Consider the following 26,143-nt stretch of genomic DNA (forward strand, 5'->3'; position numbering starts at 1 on the left):
AGGAAAGATTAAAAGAGTTGAACCTTTACAATTTAAGCAAACAGAGAATAAGAACTGACATGATTGAAGTGCCTAAGTGGATCGAGACTGTTATTTTAAAATGAGTTCATTGCGAACACTGAGACACAGTTGGAAACCTGTTAAGGGTAAATTTTTCACAAATGTTAGAATGTTTTTCTTCACAAAGAGAACCACAGACACTTGGGATAAGCTACCAAGTAGTGAAGTAAACAGTAGGGCTTTAGGGACTTTCAAAATTCAATGTGATGTTGTTCTGGTGGATAGGAATAGCTAGCTTTGTTGGACTGAACAGCCTGTTCTAGTCAAAATTTTTTATCATGTTCTAATAAAATAAAAGGAGTTCTGAATCAGGTGTAGGCCCATTAGGATCATGAAATGTGTCTATAGGCAGCAGAAAAGTATTATCATAAAAAAGCATGAGTGGTGTCCCCTCGACTTTCTTGTATACTCAGATATGGGGATGGATATTTGAGGAGTAAACAGCAAGACGATGAATATATTTTTATATTATGTACATTAAAGAACCATCAACAACAAATAAAATCAAATTAATAATATATTGAACAATTATCAAAAGCCCAAAAGTCAACAGAAATCTAAATTTTGTACCTAATACTTGTATACAAAATTTGGTTGACCTAAGTGGAAGTGTACTCAGGTTATTGTGTTTACATACAAACACACACACACACAGAGAGACAGACACACAGACATAATTCCAAAAACTGTATTTTCGGACTCAGGGAGGTCCAAAACGTTGAGGTTCATCAAAATCTCGAGGTCGAATTTTTGGACAATTACAATACTTTCCCTATACTTTGTATACGAGAAAGTAAAAAGCAAAAAACAAGAAAAAGCACTTGATTATATTTTAGATTAGATTAATTATTTATAAAAGCACATTTAAAACAATAGAGGTTGCGCCAAAGTGCTGTACAAAAAAGCATTAAAATAAACACAATACAAACAATCATGCAAAAGCAGATTAATAAAACAACCAATTGTAACATCCACCACAATCCCATCATACACAATGAAAGACAGAAGAAAACAAGTAGGTCTTAAGCGGACTTTTAAAAACCTCGATCGAGGATGAAGACCTGATGTGCAGAGGTAAGTCATTCCAAAGCTTAGGAGCAACAACTGAAAAAGCTCTTGTCTCCCCTCGACTTCAGCCGAGATCTTGGTACTACAAGGAGCAGTCGTCTAGATGACCTCAGTGCTCTTGGTGGCACATAGGGGTGAAGGAGGTCACAGATATATTTTGGAGTGAGACCATGTAAGGCTTTAAAAACAAAGAACAAGATTTTAAAATCAATGCGACACCTCACCAGTAGCCAGTGGAGAGAGGCTAAAATGGGGGAGATGTGATCCTGTTTTCTCGACCCAATCAAAAATCTAGCTGACGCATTCTGAACCAGCTGAGGGCGCGACAGAGCAGCTTTTGGCAGACCCACATATAAGGAATTACAGTAATCTAGACGAGATGTAATAAAGGCATGAATAACTGTTTCCAAGTCCTTCTGTGATAGAAAGGATTTTAGTTTAGAAATTTGCCTCAGTTGGTAAAAACTGGACTTTACTACCATGGAGATTTGTTTTTCAAAACTTAGTGACGACTCAAAGATGATACCTAGGTTTCTGTCATCATTATGAATCATTGCTGCCAAAGGTCCTAAGTGCATGCCGACTTCAACTGCAGATGAAGTAGGAACAAAAATAATGACTTCTGCTTTATTTTCGTTTAATTGCAAGAATCCAATATTTAATATCCTCAAAGCATTTCAACAGCTTTTTTACAGATGACGTGATGTCAGAACTAACTTTGAGGTACTACGTATCATCATCATAACAATGATGCGTGACATCATGTTTGTAAAAGATGACCCTCAAAGGGGAGCAGATAAAGAGAAAATAGAAGGGGAGCCAGGATAGAATGTTGAGGAACGCCTTGTGTGAGAGCTGGCTGAGAGAAATTCCCATCTATGTTAACAGCCATAGATCTGCCTTTCAGGTAGGACACGAACCAATTCAGTGCACAGCCTTGAATGGCTACTTCATCCTCAAGCCATTTTAACAGAACTCCATGGTCCACTGTGTCAAATGCCACACTGAGATCCAGCAAGATCAAGATTGCAGAAGAGCCAGAGTCCAAAGTTAATAGAATATCATTTGTTACCTTCAGCAGAGCCGATTCAGTACTATGAAGTTTTTTAAAACCTGACTGAAGCACATCATATATATTGTTCTCCTCCAGATATGAAATTAACTGCAAAGAAACCACTTTCTCCATAATTTTGGACAGAAATGGGAACTTAAAAATAGAGCTATAGTTTGAAAGAGCTGTAGGATCAAGTTTGGGCTTCTTCAGCAAAGGTTGAACAATTGCATGTTTAAAGTTGTCTGGCATTATGCCGGATTTTAGACAGTTGTTAATAATAGCCAACACAATTGGACTAAACGCTCTAAAAGTATTTTTAAAATAGGCGGATAATTGGAAGGTTTCATATGCAGGATTATATCAGCTAGCTGAGAAGAAGAAATAGGTTGAAAGGAAGTAAACTTGCTGTGCACTGGCCTTAGAGTGACTGGTGTCTTCCCACAGTAATCAAGACTTGGAAGAGTAATGCTGGAACGAATGGCTTAAATTTTATTTATAAAATAATTAAGAAAAAGCTCATAGGTCTCAGGCGTACTCTCAGGGAAGCCGCTGACAGGTGGCTTTAAAAGAGTGTTTATGGTGCTAAACACCACCCTAAGTCTCGAGGCAGCATTCACAATTAAACATGATAAAAAATATGATTTTGCTGATCTCACAGCCTCTTCATAGGACTTCCAGCAAGGTCTAAAAATTTCATAAGAGACCTGCAGTTTGTCCTTTTTCCACCTACGTTCAGCCTGCCTGCATTCCTGTCTGAGCGCACGAGTGGCCTCATTTAGCCAGGGCTGAACACTGGCTTTTTCTTTGGCTCTCCTTAACTTTAAGGGTGCGACCAGATCCAGAGTATCCGTACAAGTGAGATCGAGAAGATTAATTATATCAGTAATATCCTGACACACAGAGGGGGCTTCTAACACCAAGGGTAAATGACTGTCAGAAAAAATATCACAGAATTTCCGCGCTGTGTCAGCACTTATACAGTGTGAAAAGTGCTGTGGTTTAGTGAAATTGATGGGAGGACACAAAAACTTAATTTCAAAAACAACTGCAAAATGATCAGAAATGCCGAAGTCAGAGATCTCCAGGTTATTTTCAGGAAGGCCAAGTGTTAGAACTAAGTCCAATGTATGTCATCCCTGATGTGTATTTAGGTTGGAAAAGCATAGAAAATGTTCTTGGAGACAACTCTTCATTTTCAGTACAGTTCACCAAGTGCTGTCAAATTTCAGGAGAACTAACAGTAGATGAATACAAACTGACTGATGGGTATCATGACTACTTTGAATTTTCTCTAAACTTGCACCTAGAAAAAGTAAATATAATAACTCATTGCATTTCTATACATAGAAAAACAGTATAGAAATATAAATAGTAGTTTTTATACTAATTGCTACTTGGGTGGCATGATAATGCATTGACCTGGTCACTGTCAGTTTATATTTAAAGGTTAATTTCCAATTTTATTGTCATGTGTGAAATTCTTACTTGCATGTCTCCCATAGGCCAGTTACAGCAGTACAAAAGGAATAACAGAAGATTTATATAGTACCATATATTAAATACAACATCAGATGATTCATAAAAGAAACATTAAGTGGTCATCAGAATGCATTCCCGTTGAGTAGACTTATGACCTATGGAGAGAACTGAGAATCCAGTGGTGCAAGTGTCAATGGTCCTGAACAGAGATGAGAAGAAAGGTCTTGAAAAATCAAAGCTTATTCCAGCAACAAACGACACCATGAAGAAGACAAACCCTGCAAATTCATTACAGGGCCCATGAAAACACAGCCACCCTTACACCTCCAAAGGGACAACTTAGATTATCCAAAATAACTTGAATAAATGTTGTGATAAACCAAGTAATTCATGAGAACATGCAAACTTTACACAGAACTGATCATATTCTGACAATCAAATCTTGGCTTGATTGACTTATTTGAAACCTACTGGGGTAAATGGTGATAATCATATTAAACCATCGACATCTCACCTGGAGAAACAAAACACAAGAATAACAGCTCTACCACTAGCACTCCAATCCTATGATCCTCTTAAAGTTTAGTCGCCAATCTCTCAACTACAATGACTTGGCTGCTTTTATTCCTCACCAATTTTCTCTTTAGTTTGTGAATTTCAAATGAAAGCAATTAACTCTACTGCAGTATGTCTTAGCTTACCTTGCTTTGGCAGTGGATAGTAGATATTGAAGTACTTCTCATAGAATTCCAGAAGTTTCACTGCCGCTTCAAGAGCATAATGGGTCTGGTTCCATTTGTCAGGTACAGCATAAACTGAAATCTTTCAAAACATTTATACACAATTGTATTATTTTACATTTTTCCATTAACGTAAATTATATGCATGGTATTTTAACAATTTTATTGTAGAGTTAAGAATATTAAAAAGCACATAAACAAAAAACATATTGCACAGCAGAGAATGTTCAATTTTACACAAATAAAGGCTTGTGTGAGTGTGAACTGGATTAAGCAGACACGATAATGAATAATGAATGGATGGAAAGCGAAGTAGAAACATCAGGTTTTACAATAAAACTGAATCGACTCAAATCACGTTTGTGTGTAGTGTTGATAGTGAAAGATGCAGTGAAACAGTAGAAAGTCTCAATCATCTCGATATGAAGACCATGCGTCTTTCCCCATACAACAATCAAGTCGGTGTAAAAGACAAAAGCATCATATCTGAAAAGTCGAGGGAGGAATGGTTGCCAGCCATGACACCTGTGCAGCTTTCAAAGATGAGCACAGTGGTGGCTCCTTCGTGAAACTGTCACGTCTTAGGCATCAGGCAAAAACACTAAACTTCTTTATGGAAACATGGCATGTGACCTTCTTTTCATTTCTTCTTATTGAATCATTGCATGCAGCCCGTTCCCATTCTAACTACAGTCTTGGAGCTGCTGTGCGCCGTTGCTGAACAGATTACAGCGAACAAACACTGGCAGCTTCTTTTTATGGTGGGTATAAAAATTTTCTGGCTCAGTTATTTGTACAAGGATACAATCTATGAAATGAACATTAAAGGTTTTTTTTGAGAAAACTGATAGTTATTGTGCACTGTATGTTTCATATTCTTGATACTGATGAAATGAATCACTTTTAAAAGATAAATTTGATACCTCTGTTCTAGCTTAATTTTTTCGGATTAGAGTGTTTTGCAATTTTATAATTATTTTCAAGTCATCTTGAAGCCTCTCCAGATGTTTACTGAGAACCCCTAGTGGAACCACAGCCTCCTGGTTGACAACCACTGTTATAAAATACTAGAAGACTACTAATTTTGAGTAGGACCTTATGTGACAGGACCAAAATTCATTATCAGCTCCTCACAACCCAGAACTGCATAAGCAAGTGTGGCGGGACGCCCCTTCTACTTATGTTCCGGGGGAGCAGCCATGGGCTCCTCAGTACCTCCCCCGGGACGCTTGGTGGCAGCCTCCCTGGTTGACGATGGTGCCTCAGTTTCCCGCAGGGTTCCATGGGAGATGAAGTTCTCCACAACCCTGTGGGGATCTGGGGTGGCCGCCAGGGGGTGCTGCATGGATCCCGGAGCCAACATGGACACCTCTACAGCCCCACCCGGAAGTGCAATTAGCAACAGGTGAGCAAGCACCTGGAGCACTTCCAGGTGGGCTATAAAAAGGACCAGCATCCACCATTCAGGAGCCAGAATCGGGAGGAAGAGGACAAGGTTGCCTGGGAGGACTGGTGGTGCCAAGGTGGAGAGTTGTATGTTTTGGAGTTAAGTGCTTTTGGGACTGTGTTGTGGCTGTGGGGTTCATGGGGAAAACGTACCCTACAGCTGAAGAAAAATAAAAGTCTTGTTGTGTTTTTACACGTCCCTCTCTGTCAATCTGTGCCATGTCAGGTGCTATATAGCGCCTTTATCACACAAGTTATAAAATGGATTACCTTTTAACAAAATACATTAACACTGCCAAGACAGACAACCAGATTTGAAGACGTTATTTGGGAAAGAGATGGAAGAAAAAGAACCTGTCACCAACTACAGCACATGTCAAAGACCTGTCACTGCATGTACATTTAAAGCAGTACCATAAATGACAGCTTACCTTTACTCCTGTTGAAGTCATCTTTGATACGGATTTAAAATCACAAACAATAAATGCAACAAGGTAGGTGCTCATCCTGACACTGATATCAAAGTGGTCCTCATAAAGACCATCACCCAAGTGTACTGTTTTCACCTAAAAAAATAAAAGACAAATGAACATGCAACACTCATCAACATCATCATCATCATCATCATCGTTTTTCCTTCTATGATTCTAAGATTACACTTGTCACACACGTGCGCATGGGAGGCAGCTAAAGGGCTTGAGTGACGGCAGTTCTGAGATATGCCGGGAGGTGGCAGAGTACACTGATTCTTTTTCTTTCTTGCCTGCAGACCATTCCCGGGAGATTCCACCTGGCTCTCGTGACATCATTTCCGGGACTGAGCCAATGGAAGGAGTCTTTACTGGCTCCGGCCCCTCTGACGTCACGTCCGGGCCTGAACCAATTGAGAACGAACACGTCCCTGATCCTTATGACCTCACTTACTGTCTTCCCCTTTAAAACCCTGCCCTTTGTCCTAATTCCTCAGTCTTGTCTTGGACTCAATTGTATGCACACCAGTGCTGTTTATTTACATAAAATGACTTTTGCAGCCAGGATACCAGATTATACGGGTGGCTGCCCCAAACCTTTATTTGGGTATGTCTCGTCTTTATGACACTGGCGTAGCGGGCAGGATGAAGAAGTCCTGGAAGAGAAGGGGACAGGACCTGCAACACATCCAGGTGGGAGTGTACCGGGACCGAGTTTCCAGGCGAGGAGGGTGTCCCGTGGATCGGTGTGACCCGGTGCAGGCTCTGCCTCCGGCAGGCTCCATTAGGCAACCTAGGCAGGCCGGTGAGTGTGCGGGAGGGGCTCACAGAATTGGGCTGCTTCGGAAGCGGGAGGCAAAGAGGGCTGTTTGTGCTCTCTCGGGAGAGAGTGCCCGCCTCCCTGTAAAACCAGAGCCCCGATTTCCACCGAGGGGTGCCCCAGACTGGCAGGTGAATAGAGGTAAAGCCTGGAGGTTCGACCCAGAGAGGCCGACCCCTCAACAAGCCTTGAACTTATGGACAAAGGTAGGGCTGTGGCTATGGCCACAGGAAAACACGCCCTACCAAATAATTGAACAGGTGGCTTGCTATCTGTTTCTAGACTCACTACCCCAGCGCTTCACCCAGCCGGTTTGGGGTAGAGAATTCATAAATATGGCAGGGCTCATAGATCTCGTGGAACAACAAAGGAGGGCCTCCCGACCTGGGAGAGCTGAACCGTCCCTGGGCCAACCTCAACCGGAGTACGTCCCAAACCCTAGCCTCTCTCTGTGCAACCCAGAGCTTGCACCGACGTCCCCAGGGCCGCGGGCGCACAAACCACTTGGGAATGAGGTGGAATGCAGGTGGAGGGGGAGGAGGGGTGGTGGTCATTAACGGGTATAAAATGTCTGTATTACTAGATACCGGCAGCAACATGTCCATTGTTGCCCGCCGATTTGTGCTACTGCAACAGTGGTTAAAGTTTAAGACTGGTATAACCTGTGTCCACGGAGACACCCGTTGGTACAGGACCGCCATTTGTGTCATCAGTTATGGAGATTCAGTTCGGAAGTTAACCGTGGCCGTCCATCCTGAGCCTCCACACCCGGTGATACTAGGGCGGGACTGGTCTAAAATAAAAAGCGGTGAGTCATATACCACTCCTGGGGATAACTTGGGCCTAGTTATAGACGGGGATGAGCCGTCTCAAGCTTCCTCCACGCCGTGTAATCAGCCGGCAGAGAGAGATGAAACAGTCGGCCTGAGTGACATGGCAACTCCCGGGCCATCGCGTGCCAACACGTCATCCACCAGTGCCGCGGCGGAGCGGGAGGAAACCACGTTCCATGAGGTCGGCGCCGACCCTCTCTCCCTTTTATGGTTTCAATTTAGAGAGACGCCGGCTTCCTTTAAAAGGGAGCAGTGGAGTGACGATTCCCTGAAATTTGCAAAAAATGCAGTAGTCCTTGTCAACGGCCAACGCACAAACCAGTCCATGCCACAGGGTCCTCACTTTGTGTTGGAAAACGACCTTCTATATCGTGTAGCAATGCATGACGGGCAGGAGAGAAAGCAGCTGTTAATCCCACGGACCTTCCGGCAGCAGGTCTGTGAGTTAGCACATGCCCATCTCCTAGGTGGCCACTTGGGCACTGAAAAAACCCTGGAGTGGATTAAGCTCCATTTCTACTGGCCGGGAATCAATGAGGAGGTTCGTCGCTTTTGCGCTTCCTGTCCGGAGTGTCAACTGCGACAAATTCCAAGAAAGGACCATGCTCCTCTCATTCCTATTCCCCTGATTGATGTTCCCTTCCAGAGAATTGGGGTCGATATAGTTGGACCTCTAGAGCCCTCAGCCCGAGGACACAAATACTTTTTAGTCCTTGTGGATTATGCTACAAAATACCCCGAAGCTGTTCCTTTGCGCTCAGCCACTTCTAAAGCAATCGCACGGGAATTACTAGGGGTCTTTTCGCGCGTGGGTATTCTCAAGGAAGTCTTGACAGACCAGGGGACACCTTTCACCTCGGAGACGTTCAAGGAGACTGCCAAGTTACTGAGAATAAATCATTTAAAGACCGCGGTGTACCATCCTCAAACCGACGGTTTAGTGGAGAGGTTCAATCAGACTCTCAAACAGATGCTACGTAAGGTGGTCAGCGAGGATGGACGGAACTGGGATCAGCTCCTCCCCCTCATCCTGTTTGCCTATCGGGAAGTCCCTCAAGCCTCCACGGGGTTCTCCCCTTTTGAATTACTGTATGGGTGACAACCCTGGGGCATATTGGATATTTTAAAAGAAGGATGGGAAGAAGAGGCTCTTCCCTCTACAAACATATTAGAGTATATAGCGCAATTACGCAATTGATTTGGAAAGATACGGCCCCTCCTTAAAAGTCACGTGGAAGAGGCCCAAACAGCACAGGCCCGTTATTATAACCGCGGCACGCCTCTCCGGGAGTTCCGCCTGGGAGATTATGTCATGGTCCTAGTGCCTACCTCCCACTCGAAGTTGCTTGCCTATTGGCAAGGCCCCTACGAAGTTAAGGAGAGGAAGGGACTGGTCGACTATTTGGTGAGTCAACCGAATCGTAGGCCGAAAGAGCGGGTTTATCATGTGAATCTGCTGAAACCATGGAAGGACAGGGATCCCAATCCCTCCTCCGGCCAGCCCCGCTCACTCTTCGCTCACACCCACAGCCTTAACTTCGGTGCGGACTTAAGTCCCCGACAACGGCAGGAGCTGGAAACAGTTATCCGGGCCGTTCAAGAGGTAGTCAGTGAGAACCCCGGACGGACCTCTCTGGTTGAGCATAACATTGTGACAGAGCCAGGGGTTATTGTCCGAGAACGCCCGTATCGCCTTTCCGAAGCAAAAAGGGCTGAAGTGGAGCTTGAGATCAAGCGCATGCTGGAACTAGGAGTGATTGAGGAAAGTTATAATCCCTGGTCTAGTCCCATTGTGCTGGTTGGTAAGCCTGACGGGAGTTGAAGGTTTTGCAATGACTTCCGTTGGCTTAATCAAGTCTTCCAATTTGATGCCTATCCAATGCCACGAGTGGACGACCTCCTCGAGAGGCTTGGACAGCCTCGATATTTGACCACACTTGACATGACAAAAGGGTACTGGCAGGTTCCTTTAACGGACTCCGCAAAGGAAAAAACGGCGTTTAGTACCCCTAGCGGACACTGGCAGTATTGTGTCCTTCCATTTGGGTTACACGGGGCCCCTGCAAACTTCCAGCGTCTGGTGGACAAAGTGCTCCGGCCTCATAAGTCATACAGTGCTGTCTACCTGGATGACGTGGTCATCTATTCCAGCACATGGAAGGAACACCTACAGCATGTCCAAGCGGTATTGCAGACACATGGTGAGGCCGGGCTCAGGATTAATCCCAAGAAATGTTTCTTCAGAGTAACCGAGGCCAAGTATTTAGGCTACCTGGTGGGTCGGGGTACCGTAAGGCCACAGTGCTCCAAGGTAGACGCCATTTTGAAATGGCCCCGTCCGCGAACCAAGCGGCACGTCCAAGCCTTTCTCGTGTTAGTGGGGTACTACCGCCGGTTTGTGCCCTGGTTCTCAGAGAGAGCGGCGACCTTGACTGATTTAACAAGGAACAGGGCCCCGAACATTGTGGTATGGACTGAGAAGACAGGCGCTGCATTTAGTGACTTAAAGCAGGCCCTTACGTCCGCACCTATTTTGATGGCACCTAACTTTTCTTTGCCTTTCATCCTCCAGATGGACTCTTTGGACACAGGCTTGGGAGCAGTGCTGAGCCAAAGCGTCGATGGTGTGGAGCACCCCATCATGTACCTGAGCCGGAAGCTGTTAGACCGTGAGACCAGGTATGCAGCGGTGGAAAGGGAGGCTTTGGCGATTAAGTGGGCGATTACTCAGCTTAGGTACTACCTGTTGGGCTGGGAATTCACCCTTGTCACGGACCATGCACCCCTACAGTGGATGGCCCTGCATAAGGAGTCGAATCCACGGGTCACCAGGTGGTTTCTTGACCTACAGCCATATAAGATTTTGCACGTTCATCGCCAAGGCTCTTTCCATGCCAACGCTGATACTCTTTCCCGAGTTCACGACCTCTTGGTTAGGGTCGCCCGACCCGACGGGTCTGGGCTGAGGGGGGGGGGGGGGGGCCTTGTCACACACGTGCGCATGGGAGGCAGCTAAAGGGCTTGAGTGACGGCAGTTCTGAGATATGCCGGGAGGTGGCAGAGTACACTGACTCTTTTTCTTTCTTGCCTGCAGACCATTCCCGGGAGATTCCACCTGGCTCTCGTGACATCATTTCTGGGACCGAGCCAATGGAAGGAGTCCTTACTGGCTCCGGCCCCTCTGATGTCACGTCCGGGCCTGAACCAATGGAGAACGAACACGTCCCTGATCCTTATGACCTCACTTCCTGTCTTCCCCTTTAAAACCCTGCCCTTTGTCCTAATTCCTCAGTCTTGTCTTGGGCTCAATTGTATGCACACCAGTGCTGTTTATTTACATAAAACGACTTTTGCAGCCAGGATACCAGATTATACGGGTGGCTGCCCCAAACCTTTATTTGAGTATGTCTCGTCTTTATGGCACACTTCAGCAATTTAAAAGGTATGAGTTATGAGGAGAGATTGAAGGAGCTGAACCTTTTTAGTTTAAGGAAATAGAGATTAAGAGGTGACAATATTGATGCGTTTAAAATTATAAAGGGAGTTAGTACAGTAGATCCCAGTTGTCACTTTTGTTGTTGTCAGTTTTAAACTTTTTGAGGGCAACTTTTGCATAAACGTTAGGAAGTTTTCTTCATGTGCAGAACCACAGAAAAATGGAATAAATGGCCAAGTAGTGTGGTGGAGAATAAGCCTTTAGGGGCCTTCAAATCTCGACTTGATGTTATTTTGGACAATTTATATAAATAAAATGAATAAACATGTTGGGCTGAATGGCCTGCCCTAGTTACAATTGTTTTAATCTTCCAATGGTCATCAAAAATAGTTGGGCTTTTAATGTCTAAGTGAGACTAGTAATTAAATAAATGGTTTGTATTTATAACTCAGTGTTTTGAAAATAAACCACACATCAATAGACGAGAGTTTTTAAAAGCAATGGATATATCTTTACCATTTTGTGTTTTTATGTTCTTCTCTCAATGTTACATGTTTAGTTTCCTTCACTACAAGGCTCTCTGAATCATAATTGACACTTTTTTCTGTACAAGGAGGCTTATAATTAGATCCTCTGTGCTTGTTAGCGTTAAAGTCTTGACTACAGAGTAAAACCTACTAAAATATTTTTTTATCAGAAAGTTAATTCATGCAAGGAACTGTCTGAGTTCTGTAATCCTTCCTTTTGCCTTCTTCTCACCCTGACCCCTCCCATCTGTGTCTGTTGCTATGCGCTGCTAATTATCAAGCATCATGTGATAGGAGGAGAAGGGGAAATAAAAACATGTGACCCTGTGTTAGGATATAGTGGGTTGGAAAATGACTGACTGACTGACTGAACCTACGGCAACATACATCACAAACCATATGCTACCCATTTCATTTTGGTCTGCAACCAATAGTTTAAAAAATGTAAAATGACGTAAAAAATGTAAATGATGCAAATAATCTACTCTCTATATATAAAATCCTTAGCCTAAAAGTGCAATGATTTTATGTGACTTTTTATGTCAAGTTTTTTGTCGCACTTTCAATCGGCTTATTTTAAAACCTACATATATATGTTTGGTATCATTCTTTTCAGAATTTATCGAAATTTAATGTGATATTGTTAGATTTTCAGATTCTTATTCTGTTTTTAAATTATAAACTAAAAAATATCAAGAACTCACGTCTTGCGAGACGAGACTTTGTACCAAGAGATTTAACCACACCCGGGGCCGGAAATAAAAGGAAAAAAGAGTAGGACATGTGCTGTACAGGCTTTTAAATGTTCGAAGTGCCATGCGAGATGCAGATCACGCAGCATGATAGCAGCAGCAAGCCAGCAGCTGATTGAGCAAAGAGGAGGTAAAATAAAAACTGGATTTGTTTCCCATTGTATCACCGTTTAAGAGGGGGTTTCAGAGGAGCGACCGTGTCTCCTTGGGGTGTGTTCAGCCCCCCTCTTCACAACGCGAGCGGCAGAGACACGAAGTGGCTGGTGCATAGTGCAGGCCAGGAGGGTTGGTGAGCGAAGCAAGCAGGGGGCGAAGCCCCCTTGTTAATCAGGATGTGACATTTTATCCTCCTATGAAGAGTTTCAAACAACATTTTTTTCCATAAAATCCCAACAAGGTGCTATGCTCACAGGGCACAACACTGTTTATAGGCTACCATGGAAATGTCACACAATAATTTATTTTTTACTGAGGCATGAAAAAGTACTTCCTTTATAATAATTAATAAATGGACATAGTTAGATATATCTGACCTTCACTTTATTCTCACTAAATAGTAAAAATATATAATTCTGTTTTTATTAATGCTGTCATCAAACAATAGTATCATGTACTGTATCGACATACTCAATGTTATACTACCTCCCCTTTTTGACAGCATCTTGTGTACACCCCTATTATTGTAGCCTCTCCCTCAAAATATATAAGCCTGCAATATTCACATTCGCTGCTCATCTCTACAGTTATACTGTTCTACACCATCATTATGGTTGGATAATGCTACGAGGTAGGTTTGAATTGTACAATTTAACCTGTCTTTATCTATGAACATCCGCAGCTCGATTTGTTGTTATTGAAATTCTCCATGGAATTATCAGATTGAGGATCTGAAATTCACACCCACAAACTATCCTGTCTTCATCCATACCACTGAGCAACCAACGCTAAACTAACTAATGAAGTTGGAACCAAAGCGAAAGTGATGAATCAGAGACCTTAGTGCAAAATTGACCAATCAGATTGACTAAGGAACCAAAGCAAAAGTGACAAATTAGATCAGAGTCAAACTGACTATCAGAGTCCTTTGAGCCACATTGACCAATAAAATTGACTGAGGAACCAAAGCAAAAATCACAAATCAGACCAAAGCTAAACTGACTAATCAGAGAACTCAGCTCCAAATTGACCAATCTTATTAGCTGAGGAACCAAAGCAAAAGTGACAAATCAGACGAAAGCCAAACTGACCAATCACATTGCTTATAGAGACAGGACATACAGACCTTATTTTATTATATAATAGATAGCTTACAGACATTGTTAACAAACTGCTTTGGATTTGTTACTTCAACATGACTCTTTTCAAGTCAGCTTGTCCTGATCTGTACACCAGGCAAGAGTTTAGCTACCAGACACTGTGTTGATTCACAGAAGTTTTTATTTTATTGTGAGAATTATTATGCTTATAGATTCAGAACATTTTGCCTTTTGGAAAAAAAAATATATATATAAATTGAAAATCAAAAAGATGTAAATACCTTGGGCATGTTGGACAATGCAATGTGTTCAGCCCCTCGTCTTATCGTTATTGAATAGTTGGCCTTAAAAGCTGGCTCATCAAAGCAAGGAAATGCCATTCGTGCTGAGGTGGGCTCAAAGTGGGTAGATGCTAATATTCTGAAAACAAAGCATAAAATTAGATGGTGCTTTTAGATTCACATTTGATGATGATATTTCACAAAATATTTCTCACTAACAATTACTTACCTTGTTTCCCCACCTTTTGAAGGATATGTACTCTTGTAGAACCCATGAAAGCCCTCTGATAAGTTGGCAGCATAACTGAGGTACACAAAGTATTTTTTCCCTGCCAGTAATGTATTTGCTGAGAGCAGGGCTATCTGTTCATGTGGTGGGTACTCCAGCACTTGCAAGGCTACCCCCAGTGAAGAGTCATCCATTTCATCTTCTATGCTTGCCTTGACGATCTGGAGGTGCTTACTGTGCAGGATCACCGTGTTGGTATTATGGGTCACATCAACTTCAATCTTGACGGATCCAGTAAATTTCAGAGTTGTCAGGTTTGGGTGTATTAACAAATTATAATGGACTGGAAAAATGTTATCAGGGAGTCTGCGTTCAGCCCATGGGAATGGCTGACCATTAGTAGCCACTGTAGCATAGTTGTGACTGCCATACACAGCATCAGTGGCAAAAATCAGAAGTAGGTGCAGAAATGTAGTTGTAAATTTCATCTTAATTACTTCATAGAATGTTTTATGGATAAATATGTAGGATGTAGCAGCACATTAGGGGCATAACAATACTGGGGTGACAGGAATACTCCTCAGCCAATTACAACCAGGGCCTGGAACAAAGAGACACAATAAAAAAACAACTGGTTACACACACAGAATGTTCTATAAATATTTGGAAAAGAAACAGTCAGTTTTTATAAAGAGAAACACACAATTGATTAGTCCGTTGTCTATTGCTTGTCTCTATATGTGGTAACTGAAATGAGGATGCACTAGTATGAGCGAGGAGAGTGAGGTAAAGTACAGGCGACTTTTCTAAGTGACCAGAATGTTCTCTTCTGCCAAAAATCTTTTTGTCAAAACTAAAAATTAAACTTGAAAATGAAGCTGCAAATGAAAAAACAGCTATATAAGGCATACAAGACTATTAATGTGAATTATACAGTGTATGAGAGCATGAAAGCAACAATTAAGAAGGATATTAGGAAGTCTAAAAGGCAGTTAGAGAGGACTATAGCAGAAAAGGCGAAAGGTGACCCAAAGAGATTCTTTCAGTATTTTTGTAGTAAAATAACAGTTAAGGAGGAGGTAAAGTGCATCAGGAATACTAAATGGGAATTAAAATAAACAATGAAATATCAAAAGTCTAAACTTCCATTTTTCTGAGGTCTTTATACATGAAAAAGTAGATAGAAGTGGTTAAAGGGACTACTAAAGAGGTACTGAGTGATTTGGAAATTGTAGAGGGAGAAGTGCTGTTCAGTTTAAATAGGCTGCAATGAAATAAATCACCTGGACCTGATAATATTTATCCTCGAGATCTTAAGGTGGTTAATTAAGAACACATATAAACTCTTGACACATATTTTTAGAAAATCACTGAACACTGGAGAAATTCAGAAGGACTGGAAAATGGCAAATATTATCCTGTTATGTAAAAAGGGTGGCAGGGCAGATCCAAGCAACTATAGTCCAGTAAGCTTAACATGCATCACAGGCAAATTAATGAAAGGAATTGTTAAGGATAAGATTGAGCAACACATGGCAAGAACAGGAGTTTTACTGAATGGTCAGCATGGGTTTAGATGGATGGGGGTTCGTGTCTTAAAAAACATGATGGAATTTTATGAGGAAGCAACAAAAGCATATGACCATAATGGTGCAGATGATATTATGTATCATGGCATTTTTAGACAGCATTTTGATAGGTTCCCACATGAGAGGTTGGATATATTATATATATATATATATATATATATATATATATATATATATATATATATATATATATATATATATATATATATATATATATATATGGTTGAAATAGTTTACTGTCAAATAAATTCAAAGAGTACACGACACGTGTTTCGCCCTCATTCTGGGCTCATCAGGTGTACACGCACCGTGGCGGATGTTAGCAGATTGCTGGCCAACCACAAGCGTTACCTGGTAGGTAACCACCCATACAATCAGATTGTGACACAGACTACGAATGCCGTGAATGTAATTACCCCGATCTACATGCTGTCAAATAAATGAACCACACGCCGTGGCGCAACGTTAGGGGCATCGCCTCTGGCGCTGACGTCCGAGGTTCGATTCCCGAGAGGGAGTGCAGTGGAGTGTGTACGCCTGATGAGCCCAGAATGAGGGCGAAACACGTGTCGTGTACTCTTTGCATTTATTTGACAGTAAACTATTTCAACCATTCTATGATCTGCTCCTCACAAACTGAGGGCACCGTGGCGGATGTTAGCAGATTGCTGTCCAACCACAAGCGTTACCTGGTAAGTAACCACCCATACAATCAGATTGTGACACAGACTACGAATGCCGTGAATATATATATATATATATATATATATATATATATATATATATATATATATAAAGAGAGAGAGACCACAGTGCCTCTCTAAGACATAAAATTAATCATTAAGCTTTTGAATTGATAACACTGATTTTACCTTACTATTTTCTCTGGGGGGTGCCAGTCACACACAAAACCCCAAATTCAAAAGGATCAATTTGGAGTCATCAGTTAACCTAACCAATATATTTTTGGAATATGGAAAGAAAGCCAAACAGCTCCAGTGGACTGACTAGGACAGAGTCCCAGCAAGGTCACTGTGTTTGTGGGGCTTGCATGTTCTCCACATGTCCATGAAAATTTCATTTAAAAATTGAACAAATCAGCTGGGATACCTTTTAAAAATGTACAAGGTAGCTAAGCAATCTGTTTTGATGTTTTAATATATTTGTTATTATGTTTTTCCTCATTTGTTTAGATGACACATTTTCCTTTCAAAACAACTACAGCAGTTTACTTTTATTTATATCCTTTCTGCAGCTGGTGCACCAGCATACTAAATATCTTCTTCAAGGTCAGACAGTGAGGCAGTGATGGGAATGAAATCAGCGACCCTGTGTTTTATAGTTCAGTGCTTTAGTCACCATGCAACACTGCCTGCTGCCTGGCAAGGTAATACAGACAAATCTATGGCACCTACTCAAATGTATTTTTAAAAATAAATATTCTGCCAAAATTATACATCCTCTGTTAGTCTCTAAGACCTGAATAAATCTAAATTAGCCAAGCACAAAGATAAAGTGAAACATTAGTCTTGCATGGACAGGAAGTACTGTTTAAATATCCTTATTTTATTATATGAGCTTTCAGCTAGTAAAATAAATCTAATTAGTTAAGCTCTATTTGATTTTTTCTCATGCAAACAAATGGCAGATTGCAAACTTTTTGTTTCAAATCTGTTTATATATTTATGAAAACTAGGATACAAGTTATTTCTGTGCTGGAAAAGATGGAAAAAAAGATTTATCTGGTGAATATATATATTATAGAAGTACATTTGCAATGTGCACCAGATATAATAAATAATTTGTACATCCCTATAATTGATGCTTTAAATTGTAATACAAAAATTCAGTGTACGTGTTTTCTTCATATATTTGCATACTAGCACAGTGAAATGACAATTGAGTAAAACAGGCACAATGGATTAGAACATTAGAACACTCTAGATGAGAACAGGCCATTCAGCCAAACAAAGCTTGCCAGTCCTATCCACTTATTTCTTCCAAAAAAACATCAAGTCGTGTTTTGAAAGTTCCCAACGTCTTACTGTCTAGCACACTACTTGGTAGCTTATTCCAAGTGTCTATCGTTCTTTGTGTAAAGAAAAACTTCCTAATGTTTGTGCGAAATATACCCTTAACAAGTTCCTAACTATGTCCCCGTGTTCTTGATGGACTCATTTTAAAATAACAGTCTCGATCCACTGTACTAATTCCCTTCATAATTTTAAACACTTCAATCATGTCACCTCTTAATCTTCTTTTGCTTAAACTGTAAAGGCTCAGCTCTTTTAATCTTTCCTCATAATTCATCCCCTGTAGCCCAGGAATCAGCCTGGTTGCTCTTCTCTGGACGTTTTCTAGTGCTGCTATGTCCTTTTTGTAGCCTGGAGACCAAAACTGCACACAGTACTCAAGATGAGGCCTCACCAGTGCATTATAAAGGTTGAGCAGAACCTCCTGTGACTTCTACTCCATACATTGTGCTATATAACCTCACATTCTGTTTGCCTTCTTAATGGCTTCTGAACACTGTTGGCAAGTCGATAGCTTAGAGTCCACTATGACTCCTAAATCCTTCTCATAAGGTGTACTCTCGATTTTCCGACCGCCCATTGTGTATTCAAATCTAACATTTTTACTTCCTATGTGTTATACTTTACATTTACTGACATTAAATTTCATCTGCCACATATCTGCCCAAGCCTGTATGCTGTCCAAGTCCTACTGTAATGATATAACGGATTCCAAATGATCTGCTAATCCACCTATCTTGGTATCATCTACAAACTTAACCAGCTTGTTACTTATATTCCTATCTAAATCATTTATATATATTAAAAATAGCAGCGGCCCTAGCACTGACCCCTGTGGAACACCACTCTCAACATCGGCCAGTTCTTATGAGGTTCCTCGCACCATCACCCTCTGCTTCCTGTGTCTGAGCCAATTCTGCACCCATCTAAAAACATCACCCTGAACTCCCACTTCTTTTAATTTGATGCCCAACTTCTCATGTGGCACCTCATCAAATGCTTTCTGAAAGTCCAGATAAATAATATCATCTGCTCCACTTTGATCGTATACTTTTGTTGCTTCCTCATAGAATTCCAGCATGTTAGTAAAACACAACCTCCCTCTTCTGAACCATGCTGACTGTTCAGAATAACTCCTGTCATTGCCAGGTGTTGCTCAATCTTATCCTTAATAATTCCTTCCATCAATTTGCCTGTGATGCATGTTAAGCTTACTGGCCTATAGTTGCTTGGATCTGTCCTGTCACCTGTTTTATATAATGGGATGATATTTGCCATTTTCCAGTCTTTCGGAATCTCTCCAGTGCGCAGTGACTTCCTAAAAATATGTGTCAAGGGTTTATATCTGTACTCGCTAGCCTCCTTAAGAACCCGAGGGTAAATATTATCTGGTCCTGGTGATTTGTTTGATTTCAGCTTATTTAATCTGAGCAGCACTTCTCCCTCTACAATTTCCAAATCCCTCAGTACCTCCTTAGTAGTCCCTGTTACCTCTGGGAGGTCATCCACTTCCTCACTTGTGAACACCTCAGAAAAAATGTAAGTTTAGGGCATCTGCTATTTCATTGTCTATTTGTTAGAATCAAGTCGTGCTTTTAGGAACCTCTGTCCACTGGATACACCAGCCCTTATAACCCTCTTTCATTGTGTGTCTTGTTGCCTTTGTTCATCGGACATTCTAGCCCCTGCTTCTCTCTTTCTTTTTTTGTGTCTTGTTGCTACTGTTCATCGGACTTCTAGCCCTTATGCCCCTCTTTCTTTGTGCGTCTTGCTGACTTTGTTCATTGGACATTGCAGCCCTCTTGTGGATGGCAGAGAACATTATGCCCAGGCACAGATGCCAGACATCAGACATTTTGTCATTTTATACTGTATATAGAGATATACACCCAGATATAGCTCACATTTACACACATCCGAGGCACTGTACAATGGCTGACCCTGTGCTCTGACCCCCCCAAAGGTCATACAAAAAGACAATTTCCCTTCAGGGATTAATAAAGTATAGAAATCAAATAAATATTAAATATACAGTATATATATAGTATACTGTATATATATATATATATATTGTGATGGATGGCCGGTCGCAGATTGCGGCCGCCACCCCCAGGCCGCCAGGAGGAGCTCTCCGGACAGCACGAACGTGCCCCGAGTTCCAGCAGGGCCTCGTGGACTTTGTAGTTTCTACACACAGCCCTGCTGGATACCTTGGGGGCTACCAGGAGTCACTGTAGGGGGGCTTATGGGCTCCTATGTGCCCTATAACCCGGAGTACATCATGGTCACATGACAGGAAGAAACGACGTGCTCCCGGGGTGAAGAAAAGGACTGTTTACCCTGACCCGGAAGGAATAAGGAACTGTGGACTGTTGGGCAGGAACACCTCCGGGTCAGGGTGTATAAAAGGACTATAGGAAAGCCCAGACATTGAACTGAGCTGGGAGGTAGGGTGGCGAAGTGTCTGGGCGAGGAGGATTGGTTTGTGATTAGTGTTTGATTAAGTATATGAGTAGTGTGGAGTGGAGGGTGCTTTGTGCACGTGAGTACAAAATAAATAGTTATTGTACTTTCATGTGGTGTTTGGAGTGGTACCTGTGGGTTCAAGAGGTGGACAAAGGCCTTATCTGCTACTATATATATATATATATATATATATATATATATATATATATATATATATATATATATATATATATAATATAGGGTATATGTGTTTCAGCCTGTTTCAAGAATTAAAATAAACATTAAGTGATTATCACCTTGCCTCCCAGCAGCTATACCCCCTGAGTTGACATAATTGTGTGGTTTACATAGGATGCTGGAAATCAGAAGTTGCAGTTTCTATTGCTCAGTTAAACAGCCAGCTGTCCTGGCAGTGCACTGACAGCAGAATGTTTTGTGAGAAACTGGGAGATGGACAGTCAAACAGAAAAAGGTCACACCTGGAAGATCCATTAGGCTGCATTGAAATCAGAGTTTGAGAAAAAAAAATCATGGTCAAAAAGATGAAGCAAAATGGTCAAAACCGAAGGATGATAACAAGAAAAAATATTAACAAAAAGTTTTTAAAGTGTTTGGAATCTGCAGATTGGATAAGGAAGTGCACCAGTGGCTGTCATTTTAACCTATTCTGCTATTGACCAATCGGTTACAACCTCTGAGGCTACACACCTGACAACACAGACCTAATAATGGAAAGAAACATCAATAATGTTGCCAAAAATTACACAACTCCCAAACTATTTGGAGAAATGAAATGTAATTGCCAGAAATGGATTCTCTGACTTAAAAAAATCCCACAAAATGAGTAAAATATCATGCCAAACAAAGAACAATACTGAGTAATAACCCACGAGCTGCTGATCTAGCTTGTTACCTGTGACAGAGCTTATTTCGTGGCTGCTCATACTGCAGGTTACATTTTGGGATACGTGCGCACAAAGAAAAAAAAAATGATTGAAATTAGTGACAAATTGTGTAGTATTATTCCTCACTGTGAGTGACAGCTGCTATATATTTAGTTTGCTCACCTGGAGCAGCAGTTAAGAAAATGAGATGAGAATTATTTGTAACATGTGTATTATGTTTATTTTTTTAAATGTATTTATGTTTAGTTTATGTGCCCTGTACCCTTAAAATAAATTAGCAGGAGACAAGACCACCATGCCAATCAGCTGGAGGGCCACCTTCTGCCTATTTATTTGAGACAAAGAGTCCAGTCCAGCATTAATATTTTTGAAGATTCGTTCTATGTTATTGGATTTTCTGTTTTTATTAAATTTTTGCTATTAGCTATTGGATTTTCTGTTGGAGTACAGACTGGACTTGTTTTTACTTGGTTGTTTTTTTTGGACATACTGATTAGTTTTCCATAATTTTGTTGTTTAACATAAAAACATTCTTGATTTATATAAAATTATTCATTGGCCTTGTCCTTTAAGCCAGAGGTTTTTATGGTTTCCTCTCCCTTGAAGAGCATTTTGATACATTTTGGACGTTTTTGATCTTTAAAAATCTGTTCCCCCTTTGTGAGGCCTGGACAGATTGAAGCCTGCCAGTATAGTTTGGGATCTAGTTGCCTGGGTTAAGGCCTATTTTGGGAAGACGACTCAGTGAGTCCCTGGTCTGGCCCGAGTGTTTTGATACCTTAATACCCTCTTCTCCATTTTCTGCTGATGTGCTCACGACATTTGGATTTTGAGTCATTTTCATTTATGTATATAGAGTGTAAGATGGCTTAAAGATGAACCTGTTAAAGTGATTGATACAGTGTCTTGTCTTTCCTTTCTGTGGTTACTGCTCTGCAATGAATAGATATCTACTCACTCATGCAAAGAGACCGTTGCAAAAAAGAAAATGCCCTTGTAATATAAAGCCAGAGTGGTCACTTGAGCAAGGGGAGCACTCATTTAGTTCTCCGTGTTCATGCCGACAACTCCGAGTGAAGATGTACAACTGAGAGGGCTTCAGCAGATTTCTTGGTGTGACTCTAACATAACATTCTTATTTCAGTATTAGCATTAAGAATAGATAAAGCTGATCCTGGCACCACTAAATGTAAGGTTGAAACCATCCCCATGCTAGATGCAAGCAAGATCATTACAGGGTACATCCATGCACACATACACTCACTCAAAACAGTTCAGTTTTGAGAAATGAAGCAATAATGGATTAACTACATTTATAAAACACTTTTCTGACCACTCAAAGCACTTTACAAAGGCAATAGGGAGAAACTTCCTCTACTACCAATGTGTAGCATTCACCTGGATGATGCAATGGCAGCCATTTTTGTGCCAGTGCGTTCACCATACATTAGCTATTAGGCTGTGAAGGGATGAGAGAGATAGTTAGCCAGGTAAGGACAGCTTAGATGATCGGCGGCAAGAATGATCAGGCTGTGCTGGACAATTTAGCCAGGACATCGAGTCTACCCTACTCCTTTTGAAAGATCTTTTCTAACCACAGAGAGTATAGACCTCAATTTTATGTCTTATCCAAAGGACAACATTAATTTTTACAGTTGTAGTCAATGCGTTGGGCCATTGGGATCCACACACAGACCACAGGGTAAGTGCCCTCAGATGGCCTCACTAACACCTCTCCCAACAGCAACCCAAGCTTTCCTGGTTCCAGGCCCAAACATGCTTAGCTTCAGGTGGACGACCTGTTCTGATGTATGGCTGCTAAAATAAGAAGCACCTCGGTGGGATGAGGGAGAAAACCTAATACAGACATGGATTGAACTTGCCAACCCTGCATAGACAGTGACAAAGTCAGGAAATGAACCCACCATAATGTATCCACTGCACCATTGGACCACCCATAAATAAATATAACAAAGTAACAGACTCAGCCCTGCTTGGTCCAATTCAGTGTTGTGGGGGCCCACAGCTGTCCCTACAGCACTGGCACACTGAAGGAACCAACCCTGAAGAGGACAGCAGAGTACTCCATAGGTGCAATTTAGAGTCTCCAGCTATTCTAAAATGAAAGGATTTGGGATGTGGAAGAAAAACCCAAAACATGGGAAGAATGTGCAAAACTCAAAAAAAATCGAACCCGGCACTGAACCCATTTTCTTGCAGTTGTTAGGCAGTAGGCCTAATCGCCACGCAATGGTGGCAAGCAAAACATAAATTAATACTGTATTTTGTGACACATGTGCCATGGGAGCAAGTGAAAGACTCTGCTCTCCAAGTAAACTGAGGGAAACGAGGGATCTGAGACACAGCTACTGACCTCTCTTCCTCTTCCAGCCTGAGAGTCGAGGAGATGCCATACAAAGACGAGTGACATCATTTTCAATTTGCATTTGGAATCTTCACACTTTCCAGTTGTCTGAATACCAAAAAAATCACATGAACGCAATGAAGTTGGCATTCATTTCAAAGACCATGACAATTTGAGCCAGTATTGCCTGCAGGCTGACGATCATGAAACATTTTGGCATTCGGCTCTTTAGTTTTCTTTCAGTCTTAGCTTAATTAGCACTGTTGCTATTAAACAGGGATTTCCTTGGGGACTCTGTATACTTTACCATCTTTTTTCTGTTCACAATATTTATATTTAATGCTCTTGAATATATACAAAGCCTTATTTCATATCTGCCTCATATGCATACACACATTTTATTCTGAAGCAACCAAGAAAAAAGTGAAAAATACAAATATGATGGCCATTGCAACTCTGCTGCAAATATGCAAAATGAATCAAACACATCAAACTCCAGTTGGCAGCTATGAAATGTAATTTAGGATTACAGCTTTGTTTGAAGTTTCCTTTCATTTTAGAGCTGTAACACTCGTCTGGCATATACTTTTGCCCAAAGCAGCTTTTAAACCACAAATGCAAATTACAACGGCTTCCACATTTGTACATTTGGAGAGAAGGCGAGTTATGAAGCGTGCAAGGGAGGATATTCAACAGCCCTCTGTTATTTACTAGGCCACACATTTCAGTTTCTTCACCTTGTGGCACATATCCATTCTCATATTATACTATATCAAATTCTAGCTCTTAATAGATGCTGGATATTCCCTATAAAACTGACTCTTGTTGGCAGGCACAAAAGGAGCATTTGCTGAAAGATTCTTAAATTACCTTACATACACAGCACTGCAGCAGGGCACAGCTTTCCATCAGATTTCATGCACTAATTATACATAAAGTAACACAAATCACACCTCCACAGCGACCTGAACTGTCACCTTGTTATGATACAGAGTCACCTTAGAAATTAATTCAAATTTATATCCAAACAAATACAAAAACATCTCTACTATTGAGCTCTCTCACCTCATGCTGATATATCCATCTCTCTGCACAACTTTTACTTTCGCTTTCATTCATGATGGCCCATAATGCCTTTCTGAAGTGACGTCCTGCTTTACACCCTTTAGTCACCATGCTGCAAATAGTTTACCACTGTTTAAACTCTAAGGAACCTTTACAACTGTTTGTTTAGAATATTCAAGAAAACTCTTGTTTGAAATGTTTTTAATAGCCAAAAAAACATAACTAGTTGGCGATAGATAGATAGATAGATAGATAGATAGATAGATAGATAGATAGATAGATAGATAGATAGATAGATAGATAGATAGATAGATAGATAGAAAAGTAGGAGGAGAAGGAGGATGCTAGGAGCATGTGCTGATTACAGTGTGATAGATAGATAGATAGATAGATAGATAGATAGATAGATAGATAGATAGATAGATAGATAGATAGATAGATAGATAGATAGATAGATAGATAGATAGAAAAGTAGGAGGAGAAGGAGGATGCTAGGAGCATGTGCTGATTACAGTGTGATAGATAGATAGATAGATAGATAGATAGATAGATAGATAGATAGATAGATAGATAGATAGATAGATAGAAAAGGAGGATGAGAAGGAGCAGGCTGAGAGCATGTGCTGATTACAATGCGCTGACGCCCCCACAACACGATGAACCGCCTGGATTGGGACCCGAGTGTTGCTGTGCGACAAGGCACTATCCATATCCACACATCCATAGCACCATATATTTTTGCTTGTATGTTTTTAGGATATTAGAGGAATTCTCATGCAAGCTTGGGCAGAATATGTAAATTCCACACATACAAAGGCGAGTGCCTATATTTATCAAGCGTTTCAGAATAGGAAAACAGCCTTAACTGGCTCAGAAACCTCATAATGACAGAAATTTTTTCTACTTCTGCAAGTAGAAGTAATGGCATTTTATCAGTTTTCCTAATTTAGAAAATTACTTGTAACGCCACCAGAACTTAGGAAAGCTCTTGAGCTATCCTAACTCACCAGGTGCAGTCAAAATTTGGCATTCCTGATGAGATCGCACATACATTCCTGGAAACACAAAATGTTTTAGAAACAATGGACAACATTGAACTTACAATAAAGATATCAATTTGACAGACATAATAATATTTGTAACAACTTTTGCATGTCACATGATCACTGCCTCTATGCAAAGAAGCCATGCACTGCCAGCCAAAATGAAAGTGCTCGTAATGTTATGCTTTTTGGCCACAAGAAAAATGAAGCTTTGCAACCATATTTT

The 26,143-nt window shown here is 41.1% G+C and overlaps 1 protein-coding gene across 3 annotated transcripts in view; it reads right to left on the bottom strand.

Moving 5' to 3' along the window:
- LOC114654896 (endoplasmic reticulum aminopeptidase 2-like) overlaps positions 1-26,143 on the bottom strand; it is a 125,485-nt gene that overhangs the window by 51,752 nt on the left and 47,590 nt on the right. The window contains exons 1-5 of one of the 3 annotated variants that reach the window (XM_028805740.2): positions 24,875-24,934; positions 14,452-15,052; positions 14,223-14,361; positions 6,279-6,413; positions 4,363-4,483 (exon numbers count right to left, since the gene is read on the bottom strand). In XM_028805740.2, coding sequence (XP_028661573.1) covers positions 4,363-4,483; positions 6,279-6,413; positions 14,223-14,361; positions 14,452-14,939 — 883 coding nt within the window. In that variant the 5' untranslated portion in view covers positions 14,940-15,052; positions 24,875-24,934. Of the gene's footprint in view, positions 1-4,362; positions 4,484-6,278; positions 6,414-14,222; positions 14,362-14,451; positions 15,053-23,818; positions 23,915-24,874; positions 24,935-26,143 lie in introns of those variants that run through there. The other 2 variants (XM_051929504.1, XM_051929505.1) reach the window with 2 other exon arrangements.

The sequence above is a fragment of the Erpetoichthys calabaricus genome, chromosome 7 (assembly GCF_900747795.2).
Source record: "Erpetoichthys calabaricus chromosome 7, fErpCal1.3, whole genome shotgun sequence".
NCBI lineage: Eukaryota > Metazoa > Chordata > Cladistia > Polypteriformes > Polypteridae > Erpetoichthys > Erpetoichthys calabaricus.